Source organism: Cydia splendana, chromosome 4 (assembly GCF_910591565.1).
Source record: "Cydia splendana chromosome 4, ilCydSple1.2, whole genome shotgun sequence".
NCBI classification, from domain to species: Eukaryota; Metazoa; Arthropoda; class Insecta; order Lepidoptera; family Tortricidae; genus Cydia; species Cydia splendana.
In genome coordinates this window covers 18,007,593-18,020,281 of record NC_085963.1, presented here as the reverse complement: position 1 = coordinate 18,020,281, position 12,689 = coordinate 18,007,593, and the positions used below count along the sequence as shown (strand labels likewise).

General features: G+C 34.2%; 1 protein-coding gene across 1 annotated transcript in view; it reads left to right on the top strand.

Annotated features, from left to right (window-relative positions):
- Window positions 1-5,219: 5,219 nt before the first annotated feature.
- The window catches only part of LOC134790165 (homeobox protein dve-1), a 95,148-nt gene continuing 87,678 nt past the window's right edge, over window positions 5,220-12,689 (top strand). The window contains exon 1 of the mRNA XM_063760977.1: window positions 5,220-5,665. Coding sequence (XP_063617047.1) covers window positions 5,576-5,665 — 90 coding nt within the window. The 5' untranslated portion in view covers window positions 5,220-5,575. The remainder of the gene's footprint in view (window positions 5,666-12,689) is intronic.

The following is a 12,689-nucleotide window of genomic DNA, read 5'->3' as shown; positions in this document are numbered from 1 at the left end:
GCCTGCCGCGTTCGCGCCCTTCTTCTGGCATCCACTTGGTAGCTACACTAGCCCATCTGTCTGGATGCATGCGGCAGACGTGACCGCCCCAGTCTCATTTGAGCCTAGCAGTCGTCTCATGGACTGGAAAACCAAATAAAACATTATTCATTCGAAAACCTCTGTTCGTTCATTGGAATAACAATTAAAGGTAGAAAAGTGGGTTGGTTTGCAGAAAGGGTTCAGTATTTGGATGCTTATAATAAAACGCCTTTTTTATATTTGTTTAAGATATTAGCTATCTTAAATAGTTATTTGTACAACAAGAGATCAAAGTTTGATATTTCTTCGAGTGCTTATTTTGAGTCCCGTGCAAGCGAAAGATTCTATAATAGATTCACGAGCGTAGCGAGTGAATCTAATTTAGAATCTTGAGCGTAGTAAGGGATTCAAAAGCGCACGAGTTGTAAATAACTTTGATCTCGTGTAGTACACAAAATTTTTCACCCTAAGCAGTGAGAACATACCTAGAGGGACAGAGATAATAGAACCCAAGTATATCGAACTTGTATTAGACCCCGCATGTTGAAATGACATTTGACTATAAAGGTCACTTGAATGTCATTTTGTCTCACTCAGTGAGCAAAATCGCATTTTGTTCACTAAGTGTGTCTCACTCAGTGAGCAAAATGCGATTTTGCTCACTGAGTGAGACAAAATGACTCAGTGAGCAAAATCGCATTTTGCTCACTGTTTTTAAGAAGCAAAGTACCCTTGTTCGAGCTGCTGAGGTGAAAAATATATTAACGCACCTTCAGATTAACCACTGACTATGACTAACAGAACTGCTGTTTGACTATATTAGGTCACTATTTGATGTCGTTCCTTTCTTCACGGTTAAAACGTTATTTTATAATTGGATTTAAATACATGTGATGATTTAGTGTATTGTTGTTGCTGTAAGTATTTGCATCTTGTTCATTACCTAACTGACTATAGTGTGTGAGAGTAGGACACTGACTTCTGTAACACAGGTTTTTACTAAGCTCAAGTCAGGGCTTTAAAACTTATTTCTAATCGTAATACTAAAAAAAATACTAATATACATACCTACTAAAGTTAGATCAAGAAAAGTGCAGCGATTTTGATAGTCTACGCAGTGCAAGTGTTATTTGCACGTCATAATTTGACGTTAGACGTTTAAAATGACACACTGCCTGGGCTATCAAAATCGCTGCAGACTTTTCTCGATCTGACTCTACATTATTTTGTTGCAATTTAGAAAATGGCAAATATGTAAGCACTTTCTACTGTACCTAGGCACAGTACGCGAGATGACGTGTTGACGTGGTAAGCGTTGCAGGAGCGTAAGTGTTGTTAAAGTACGAAGTGCTTCTGGTTTTCTAGATATTTGCCATTTTCAAAATTATTCCGCTTTCGAAGTTACTCCAATGCACCTTAATAAAGTACACAAATGATCCATCAACTGTGTAGAATTAATCAATTAAATATGCAAATCAATCAAACATATGACTTACTACCTTCTGCGCGCGACTTCGTCTACGTGGGATGATGATGTTGATGACAAAAAGTATCCTTCCTTCTTTGCTTTTCTTTGGGCTTCAATTTATCTCCATATCAAATTTCATCTAAATTGGTTCAGCGGTTTACGCGTGAAGAGGTAACAGAGAGACAGACAAAGTTACTTTCGCATTTTATAATATTAAGTAGGGATATATGTAACTGTTTAGTTAAAGAATACCGGCCAATTGCGAGTCGGACTCGCGCACGAAGAATCCCGTCCCATTACGCAAAAAACGGCAGAAAAATCATGTTTGTTGTATGGGAGCCCCACTTAAATATTTATTTTATTTTGTTTTTAGTATTTTGTTATAGCGGCCAAATTTACATCATCTGTGAAAATTTCAACTGTCTAGCTATCACGGTTCATCAGAAACAGCCTGGTGACAGACAGACGAACAGTGGAGTCTTAGTAATAGGGTCCCGTTTTTACCCTTTGCCCTAAAATATTTTACCCATCTGTTTCAATGTTTGCCACAGAGACAGAAGAAGATATACTTACGACACATATGAAGACTCGGGCAGTAGTCTTTAGCACCTTTGTTTTAAATCTAGTTCTGAGTAAATTAGGAACCCGTGGCGCTAAAAAGATAAAAGATTTGGTCACGGCGTTAAGTGGTAACAGTTAGAGTATGTGCATGTTCGATTCACACAGTTAAGTGACTAGTCTTAAACCTTAATACAAAGGCCTAAGGTTCATCGAAGGTCAGCTAAATGTGTTGCTGTTAGTTCATTTAACACGTCACATACAATAATAGAGTGACTGTATGTTTCTAATGTTTCTCTCCATTCCACTAACACTTTATAGAAAATAAACTATTCTCTTCTATTCTATCCCGTTATTTTCGTCACTTTCGTCAGTTCAAATAATTCCGCGTATCCAATAATTAGTTAAGTACGCTAGTAATTTGGTACAATGGTCAGATTAATTATCACTCTGGTGTAATTTTATTACTGAAATATTATTTTAGTACCGAGCTAAATAAAGGTATGAAAATTTACTAAAAACAGGAAAGATTTTTTCAAAACCAGTCGATAGATGAACGTAGGTAGTAAACAAGGTGATAAATAGTATTCCTCGCATCTCGCATCATTGCAGTTTTCGGGTTGGATACTAAACGAGCGCAAAGTCTAGTTGGCAATCTATTCGATTTATATATGTATTACGAGTAGGTAGAGAAAATTTGAGAAAATGCCTCCCCAATTATTTATGAAACGTCCATTTTGTACTTCTTACGAGTTTGTGCTTTGGCAAAGCATTGTGCATTGTTAAGGGTCCTGTATTTATTAACACTAATATTCATTCTATTTAGTTCTTGTTTTATTTTGAAAAACTCGTGATTGTTTTGGTATTCCGCCCAAAAAAGGAAAATGGAACAATTACTTATTGAATCAGCTCTGTCTCCACCTGTCCGTCTGCTACAAACGTTTTCATTTCATTTACTTATTGGTATGTAAATATTTTCTGCCTGATAATTTAAATATGCTCATGAGCCTTTAGTAAAGCTATAAACAAAAATGGAAACGATAAACAATATTCCGATGAAGCGGGCTTGTCATTGTTCGTCCTATTTCTAGGTCGCCGTTTATTGATCTCGGCAAATCTTCTAAGCACACAGCTTTGCACGAGTTAGTACCTAAGTCCTGTCTAATTTTATTCCGTTTAGTGTGATCAAAACTAGATATAGACCCGTTGACCTTTTTGGTAGACTGGTTTTAACCCAATTTTAGAACCTTTTCAAGCCGCGCAAATAAATACAAATATATATTTGGGTACCTACAGACGCCGTTTACGACGTCCATAGAATGGCCTATTTTTACCCTCACGGGGGTAAATACCCCCATTTTAATTTTCATGAATTAAATTGTCTTGACCTCATTGGTTAGTTATGGTTATTTTTTATTCTCTAAGTAGAATTAAGGTTGTAAATGCTGGTCAAATTTTATTGTACTTGTTTTTTGAGTTTTCGCTGTTCATTGCGAGTCCAACCCCTAGGCTCGCTTGCTGCCCGATTCAGATTTAATAATTTGTTATGGGATTGAATTGGTTTTGATACGACTTTGAAAATCGCTCACGCTCATTGGTGCATGCGAAATGAAGTAAAAGTCGTGCTTAAGATGCGAATTTAATTTATTTTTAAGGAGCGAGAAAAGTGGCGCTGTCTTGTGTCGGAGGCCAAGTCTCATTTTGGGTCACGGAACTCACGGAGCCAACGGAGTAAGTAGAAAAGTATTATAATTCAATGTTTTGTGCAATAGTATCTTTACTGTCCCGTGTGTTAATGTACCTAATTTCTATTACTTTCAGACTGTTAAGAATATCTAGTCTACAAACAGCAAGATAACAATGCCCATTATCTTGTTGTTTTTAGTCTTCTTTTTAATTATTAGGTAATAAATAAAGATCTATGTATACAGTAAAGATCAACGAGAACGTGCTACTTTATATTGATTCCATACAAAGTGATATACTTACCTAGGTTTATTGCTATTGAGCATAATTTAAAAATGGGTGATGGAATCTCAAACTACATGTTTTCATGAAACGAGTCTTCGCTATGTCAGACTATTTTTTTAATAATGTGATTTTTACGTTTTAGAAAAAAAAAAACGCAACAAACACTTGTTATTATAACAGTTTAAGTGTTTTATGTTGGTTAGTACCTACGTTTGCAAACTCAACGTCGTTGACAGGTGAAGTTGTTTTTATATCTCATGGTAACCCCTTATGCATTGTATCATCAATATGTATTTTTTTTTTTAAACCCACTGCCGTATCCAATGCAGCGTTATGTTGTCATCATTTGGACAGGACTACAACCATGACAACGTTTTTTATTATGATCTACTTATTAAACAATGGCTTAACTAAATATGTAAAATCTTCATGAGGTTCAAAGCAATCATCAATCCCTTAGAATTTCATTGGGATACCTACTTAAACTGATTTTTTTTTTCATTTTATTATAAAAAGAATTAAAATACCAAATCAGCTGTTTACACGAAGCCCTAACGCTCACATTAAACGTAATAACATCCTTCCTCAATTTTAAACCGCAATTATTTTTCAAAATCATGAAAAATTAACTCTGGCGATAACGACCACGTACTATATTAACGTGAAACCGTGACAATTTTTCCTATCCCGGCCGCCATCTTGAATTATCTAATGAATAAAAATGCTTCCTAGTTCCCGGGATGTTGCAATTAGTCGCCTTAAAAGAAAATTAACGCATTGATTTATTTTATTTGGCCGATGGAGCTAAATTAGGTGGTTTAGTGGGAATTGATGTTTGGGTCGGATTTTATGACTTTTATAAAATATTTTCATTGAGTTTCCAGTGTTTGTTTAATTACTCCCAGTACTCCCACGGCAGAAGAGGTTGATAGAGTTGATCCTAACTACTTTTAAGTGGCATACTAACTCAGTAGGTCAAAAGTAGGCTAGCTATCTAAAACAAATAAATTACGTTTTATTATTAAGCGTCAAAATACTGAACACTAATTCTACACACTGACTCACTTTTCTACCTTTAATTGTTCTACCAATGAAAGAAGAAATATTTCTATTAAATACTGATTTATTTTGTTTCCCAGTCCATCATTTAAAATGAAACGCTACATTAAAGACGTCTAAACAGTAGATAACAAAAAACGCAACCATTATAGCACGTCCGAGCAATCAAAAGAGAGGCGATAATCTGATGCAGATAACGCCGGTTCCACCGTACGTAACAAATTAAGCGGTACGTATCTGCGAATTACAAGTGTAAATAATGCTGCCGCCCATCCACCACCGTGGGCCGGGCTTTGCTGCGAAAAAAAAGAAACTCGTTAAAAATAGCGGCTTAAAAAAGAAAAGCGCTGAAACGGGAAGCTCGGGTGGTATCGGTTTTTCGCGCGGGCGGTTCGCTGGGCGGGGCCGAGCAGCAGTAGCGCGCCGGCGGTCGGCCAGAGTGCACGCGCGTACGTCCAGTGAATTATCGGCATGTCGATGTCGTCGTGAATCGTAAAGATGGACTTTCAAAGTGCTATGGAGACTTTTGCTGAGGCATGGGCTGCGGCCAACACGGTGAAGACGGAGGCGGCCAATGAATTGGCGCAGGTCAGTTTTTTTTTATTTTTGCATATTATTATGTAAATAGAGAGAGAAAAAAAATAACATATTCTTGAAAGGCTATAAGGAAAATTTATCTACTCGTAAATTTTATATAGGTAATTAATTTATTGTGATAAAGTAATTTAATAACAAAATAAACAAATATTTATTTTATTTTAACATTGTATAATCTAACATTTAATTGTAGGTATTTCATGGGTATCATATACATATTATAATTATATTTTTTATTATGAAAACAAACCTATGCATCTTTGTATGCTGATTGACTTCGTCATATTTAAGACACAATAATATTAAGGTATCAACAATCACTTCAAGTTCATCAAGATAAGAAAATTTGCATTTAATAATGCGACACAATAATAATTATTAATAATTGTAACAATGTTAGTCACATGTGGCAGAGGGAAGGTCAGAGTGGATCATAATTATAAGAACCTAATTTTGATAAGATGCCCTGATAAATTGGGATTGATTTAAACAAACACTTCAAAAACGATAAAATATTGTTTTTCTAACCTTTTCATAACTATTTGCTTTGTATATATTGCAGAGTGTTTGTTATATGTATAATTACATAATTTTTTTATTTCAACCTATCCGTTTAAATCTTTTATCATCCACGAATAATTTAACGTGACAATATTTCATTGCATTTTTATAACGTCAGTAAGTATCTAATTATCAACATTATCTTTTCTAATCAAATCTTAATCTAACTATAAAGCTAATCACCTCAATACGCATGTTTTTAAGTAGGTAGTATTTATTCTAATAAGCAATGTGAAAAAAGTAACATTTTAAAAATCACAATTTAATACTTAATCTTAATTAGGATATAGGAGCCAATCATACCGATAACGTATTAACCGAACGAAAGCATATTTTACTCATAACATGTCAAATAATCGATAATTTTCGTATACGTAAATGTAGAGTCCCAAACGTCATTTTTTCTATGTAATACGTGTATCAGTCAAAAAAACTTATATAAAAATCATGATAACTTACTTTAAATAAGTTTTTTTTATATTTGCCAATAGTTTATTACGCTTCTAAAAATATTGAAATGTCGTCATATTTTTGACTTACGAGTAAGACTAGACATTAATTATATAGGATTTATTGGTATCTACAACTAAAACAACCATAAAATGAAGTAGGTAGGTTAAATGAAAACAAGGTGAGTGAAAGAATGTTCTGAGCATATTTTACTACTTAAATTAATAAGGGCTGGACTGGGAATTGGATAACATTTATGTGATGATGATGAAGATATATTATTTTAATGTTAGAGATTATTTGTTAAAAAAAGTTATTAAAACAACATTTTAACAACAGCTAAATAAATTATTGACAAATAATGAAAAGAAATATGTGTTATTCCGATAAAATAATATTTATACCTTTACATGGAGATGTAGAGGCAGAGAGAGGGAACCCCACTAGTCTGAGAGTTAAAAAACAGTAGCCGTCTGAATAATTGTTAACTATTAATGTAGCATTTCATTGTAATTCGTTAATATTCAAGGCATTCTGGCGCTAAAATGCTAAGTAAATTTAATTAAAGTAATGCGATTGTTGAAAATAAGATACCTATCAATTGGATAACCTGCTACTGAAATGGAATTTCTATAATGGTTTCCTTAGCCGCACTATCAAATCTAATAGCAGATTATTGAGTAACGTAATCGAAATTTAAGTGTTAACCATATTATCTACTGGTTTTAATGCGGTTTTATTTGCTAATATGAATGGACTAATTTATATTAAGACTATCATAAATTTAACTATATCTTAGAAACAAGATTAAGTAGGTATAAAGTATTTGGCACCTTTAATTATATTAAAGTACAACTGCTGCAAATTTCATTCAACGATTTAGTTTAAAGAAACTGTAAATTAAACTAGTGAATATGATGCCAAAATCTGCGCACATATTTACCGTCAGTATTTGAACATTTTCCATTATAGTCCGTTTTTATTAACTATGAAGTACTTGCCGATAGGAAATAGTATGTATGGGACGCTCATTTGTTTTTTGGCAAATTTTTTGCACAAGAAGATAATAAAATGTCTGTGGCATAGTACTTTATAGTTAAATAAACAGACTATACTACGATATTGGTATAAAGTAAACTCGTTTTTGTTTTAACTATGAAAACATTCTGTTTAAATGCGCTTAGATATCAGGCCCGTCATACACTTGAAATTACAATAGAATTCAAATTACTGATTATGGGGACGGATAATCGAGAAATGTGCAACTTGAAGATACGTTGAACGCCAACAATCGTTGAAATGAATAATCAATACCCCAGTGTTCCACAAAGCAAAAACCCGGAGCAGTAATTGCTAACGTATGTTAGTTTATTGCTTGAGAATTGCAACTTGGTATGGAGCCGTAACAAGGTGATACTTAGCATATAATTATGGGTCTTTTTACTGAGGCGATAAGCACATGCAGGTTCAAAGGGTGCTTGATGATCTGGATAGCTTGAATTGAAGAGTTGTCTTTATGGAAAATGTGACAGTTGTAGGCCTTGACTTGAAAAGACGTTAAACCGTTGTCAATAAATAGTATTATAGAAAAAAAAAACATTATAAATGTTGACTGTCGATACAAAAAGTATGAAATCGCCCGGTGCCGGTATAGTCTGTTTCTGGACATGATAGAAAATTGAACTGCAGATACGAAGTACTGATTCGATTTGAATATTCATCGTGTATTTTAAAACTTGCTCAATTGTATAAGAAGCAGATAGGTATAAGAAGACCATAGGGTCATGAGCACGATTCTGATTATCATTTCTTGTTCTGAAACTTTTATGGATTTGATCTATCAGCTAATAATATGCCTACTTAAAAATATACTATTCTTATCTTATCTTTATCTTTAGTTGTCAGTAGTGTCAAACTCCATATCTAAAATCAACCAGCAGAAAAGCAAATTAATCCTTAAAAAAATAGTATGAAAACGTGCCAAAAAAACAGTGTAAATTTGATTATTATTAGATACGCGGGAAATCGCATTATGGTGTGGATGGGATTATGAAATCCCAGATACGGTTGTCAGTGGCAGAATTATCGATAGATTGTAAATCATTTCGATAATAGTATCGATGAAATCAGTGCCCCTGTTTACAAATATCCGCCGGTGAGTTAATCCATTATCGCGGATTATTGTTCGAGCGATAACTCCATTACGTTCGTTGATAGCGCGGCTCCGTCGCTGCAACTATTCCATTTTCTTAGATTACTCGTAAAGAGAGAATAATGAGTCTATATTTTGCTTTCTTTCCTGTTGATGGAATTTATAATTTTAAAGAGCAACGTACCTACAAAGGTTTATATTGTTTTATTAAATATTTTGGTATTATAACAACAGATCGCTTAGCGTCACATCACTTGCGTTGTCGCGCGCTACTCCGTATTTGAAGTCACGCTTGACACATAGAGTCGGTGACAACGCAAGTCATGCTAAGTACAAAGGTGCAGTAAACCTTAATATTTGCACCTTCACTTTGTTTGACCGATGATATAGATTTTTCAGGATCAGAAATAAATGCTGGTACAGTCTGCGTCAAATAGATAGAGACGGCCGAAGTGGCCAAATATATCGTGACACACCTTTGTTACCATTTATAAATTAGGAAGTGTTCCGATATATTTGACCACTTTGGTCGACATTATCTGATGCTGACTGTACTATGTAAATATTGCTGGCCAGTACTGAACAATTAGTTATTAGAGTAGGTACAAGAAAAACAAACGCCATCCACTAGCTTTAAAATTAATGTCATTTTTAACATAAAAGTTACCTATTATACGAGTAAATAATAATAAGTAGGTAAAGGTATAATTGAAAATATTAATTCGAGCATAAAATTCGATAATGTAAATAAAACTACGCGTAGTACCTCGATAAAGGTAAATACCTAAACTTTACCTAAACTATTAGAAGATAAAATATAGCTCAATTAAGTAACAATTTAAGAGTTAATTTCGATATTTTAATAATTATAATTTAATGTTAAAACAGTGCTATTATTTTATTAAAAAGGTACAGAATAGGTACACTGGTATTTATTATTTAACAGTAAAGTTACTAACCGCTAAATATTCAAGAGATCCAAATGCACTGGCGTATAACGTTACACATCAGATTAATTTTGGATGATGACTTCGACATTTTTCACCGACAAAAAGTATAGCGCAATTCCGCCCAGATGTAGAAAGTGGCTCGTGCGCGCACCGGACAAAAAATGACAGGTTATAGTAGTCAAATAATCCGTGCAATTGCACACGTACTGAACTGGATGTCAGGTGAAATACGGCGTGGTTTAATTTTGGTCCGGTGGCGGACAATAGGTGGGTCGTACCTCATTATAGCTTAGGCTGCGGTCGTTTTCTAACCATACCGCGGTCTAGCATGAGTTGCGTTCTCGCGCGCGATTTCATACATCAAGTAGGCCAAGAAAGGTACGCTCGGCTAGTATGGCGGAATGGAAATAATTAGTAATAGCTGAAATTTTCGGTGTATGGGACAGATAATAAATCTAGTGATTACGTCGACACATAATCCAAATAAATATATTACATTTAGGTATTTAAAAAAAAAATTAAAAATATAAAAAATCACAGAAAGTTTGTAAAAAATATTAATAACATTTTTTAAATTTATACTCATAGAGAAATATTTGCTTTATGACATTAAGCATGAATCACACAAAAAATAATTCTGTATCCTACATTTAAAGTAAGTAACCTACGGTTATTATTAAATTCAGTATATTTCCGTCCTCAAAAATGGTAATAGGCTATTTTTTCTCTCATTATTTCCAAATTACAATAAGTACAAGCGTTGCAATTTAATCGTACACTAAATAATACCGTATGGGAGGTTTTATGGGGTTGTGCATTAATTGCCTGGTTAAAAATGGTAATAGATCAATATCATATGGGATTTTTATTATGAGTTCTCCTTCATCGAATACTGTAAAAATCGGCTTGAAATATGATTCGTAACACAAAAAACCATCAAAAACGTTATCGTTGCTTTAAAGTTGCCGCGCACGAGCCAGCGAGCTAACGCGATTGGTCGTTGCATGGAGCGGGGGGACGGAACGATGAAACTTCCATCGCCCCGAGCGCGAATATTTAAAAAAGTATTTAGTATATTTACTATTTACTCGGTCAAAACATATGTACCAGTGAACGTAAAAAATATGGGAGACTAGATTCGAACTAATTATCAGCTTTAATCTGGGCAAGAGTGCTGTAAATAAGAAAGTAAATTTTACGTAATTGCAGGCTTTCCGTCTTTGCGTGCGCGTTAAATTTAATACAATAATAGGCCAATTATATAGGGCTATTATACTGACACACACCCAATTTGATAGCAGAAAAAGACGCGAAATTAAAATTTTCTTAGGGAAATCAAATCTTCGCGCCTATAAGTTTAAACTTTAGGTTTCAATAGCGGTCATTTAAGTACCACCCCTCACCACTAAAATGTAATTATCAAAAACGACAGTTGCTAATGTTCCCCAAAGTAAGCATTTCTAGTTAATGCTGCAATACAGTGGTACCGGGCACCTTGCGACGCAAGGCCGAGCAGGAATCGCAAACCTTAAAATATTTGCACTAATTAATTGAGTTAGGATTTTGTTAGTACTCTTTAATTGAATAGCAAAAAATATAAGTTATGCATTAGAAATACCGTTTTTATTCGATTTTTAATTAAGTAATCATTGTTAAACTTATTTTTACCGTGTGGTGTCGGTTAAAATTTCACTAGTAACATCATTTGGCGACTAGGGCAATAAAAGTCGACACCACAACCAACAAATTAACAAACAACAATAACCAACAAATTAACAAACAACAAAATTTTGCAGTAATATTCCAAAACTCGACTGAACGCAAGCGCACCGAACCGTGTCGCTCCCCTGACGCGACTCAGTGTCATAAAACGTAAGGCCGTGGTATTAACGACAGCGGATAGCTGAGCGGCGAGCGGTGACTGCAGGCGGCAATAAGGTGTTCAGTTAATGTTTTTATAATTTGAAATGACTTCGTTTCCATGTAGAAATAACCAAACAGACTTTAGAAGCATTTAATATTTTATTTGTGGCCGTATAAATTATGTTTTATTGGTAAATTAACTACAATTATTCATATTTGTGGATAAAACAATATACATACTATAATTAATACTAAATTAACATTAAATAAATACATTATTTATGACATAAAAATACATTGCGCGTATTTAACTACTTAGCACTGTTTAATTACGATACTTGCAAGCAAGTAGTAAAGTATATGGCTCCATCCTATCCTGTACCACGATATACAAGCGATAACATTTTTGCGACAGTTTTGTATAGATAATGGATTTGTCGCTAGAAAATTACGATATCGAGATAAAAGTCAGGTGTCTGAGCGCTATTGAAACCTAACGCTATACATGTTTTAAATTTGCCGCGCTTTTTCTAGTCAAGCTGAATGTGTTTCACTATAGAATAGTAATCGAATTGGTTCAGATTTAACGTTTAATGCATATAAATAACATAATTAGTAAATAACATAATTAGTAAATAACATAATTTTGGACTAAGTACATTATACATACCTACATGACATCAGGCTATGGTTTGGCGCACCGTGACCCTGAACGGCGCGGTAATGTGTTACGGCTGTTAAGTGAAGTCCAGACGGGATGATCAAATCGACCGATTTGATCAGAAATGAAATTGGGGTCAATCTCCAAATTAAGCAACAATTAAACAACTGTACCGATATTTGGAACCTCAGAATAATATACCCGGCCGGATACCGGATAGTAACTTTGCTTGATTTCAGAGTAAACAAATTGGATTTAAGAAACAGTCACGGTCATATTGTACATTACTCGTTTATTATTTCAAAACAATTTAAACATCCACTCACTTGCACGCGTAGGTACCTACTCATTTCGAACATAGAAATGAGTCCGCGCCAA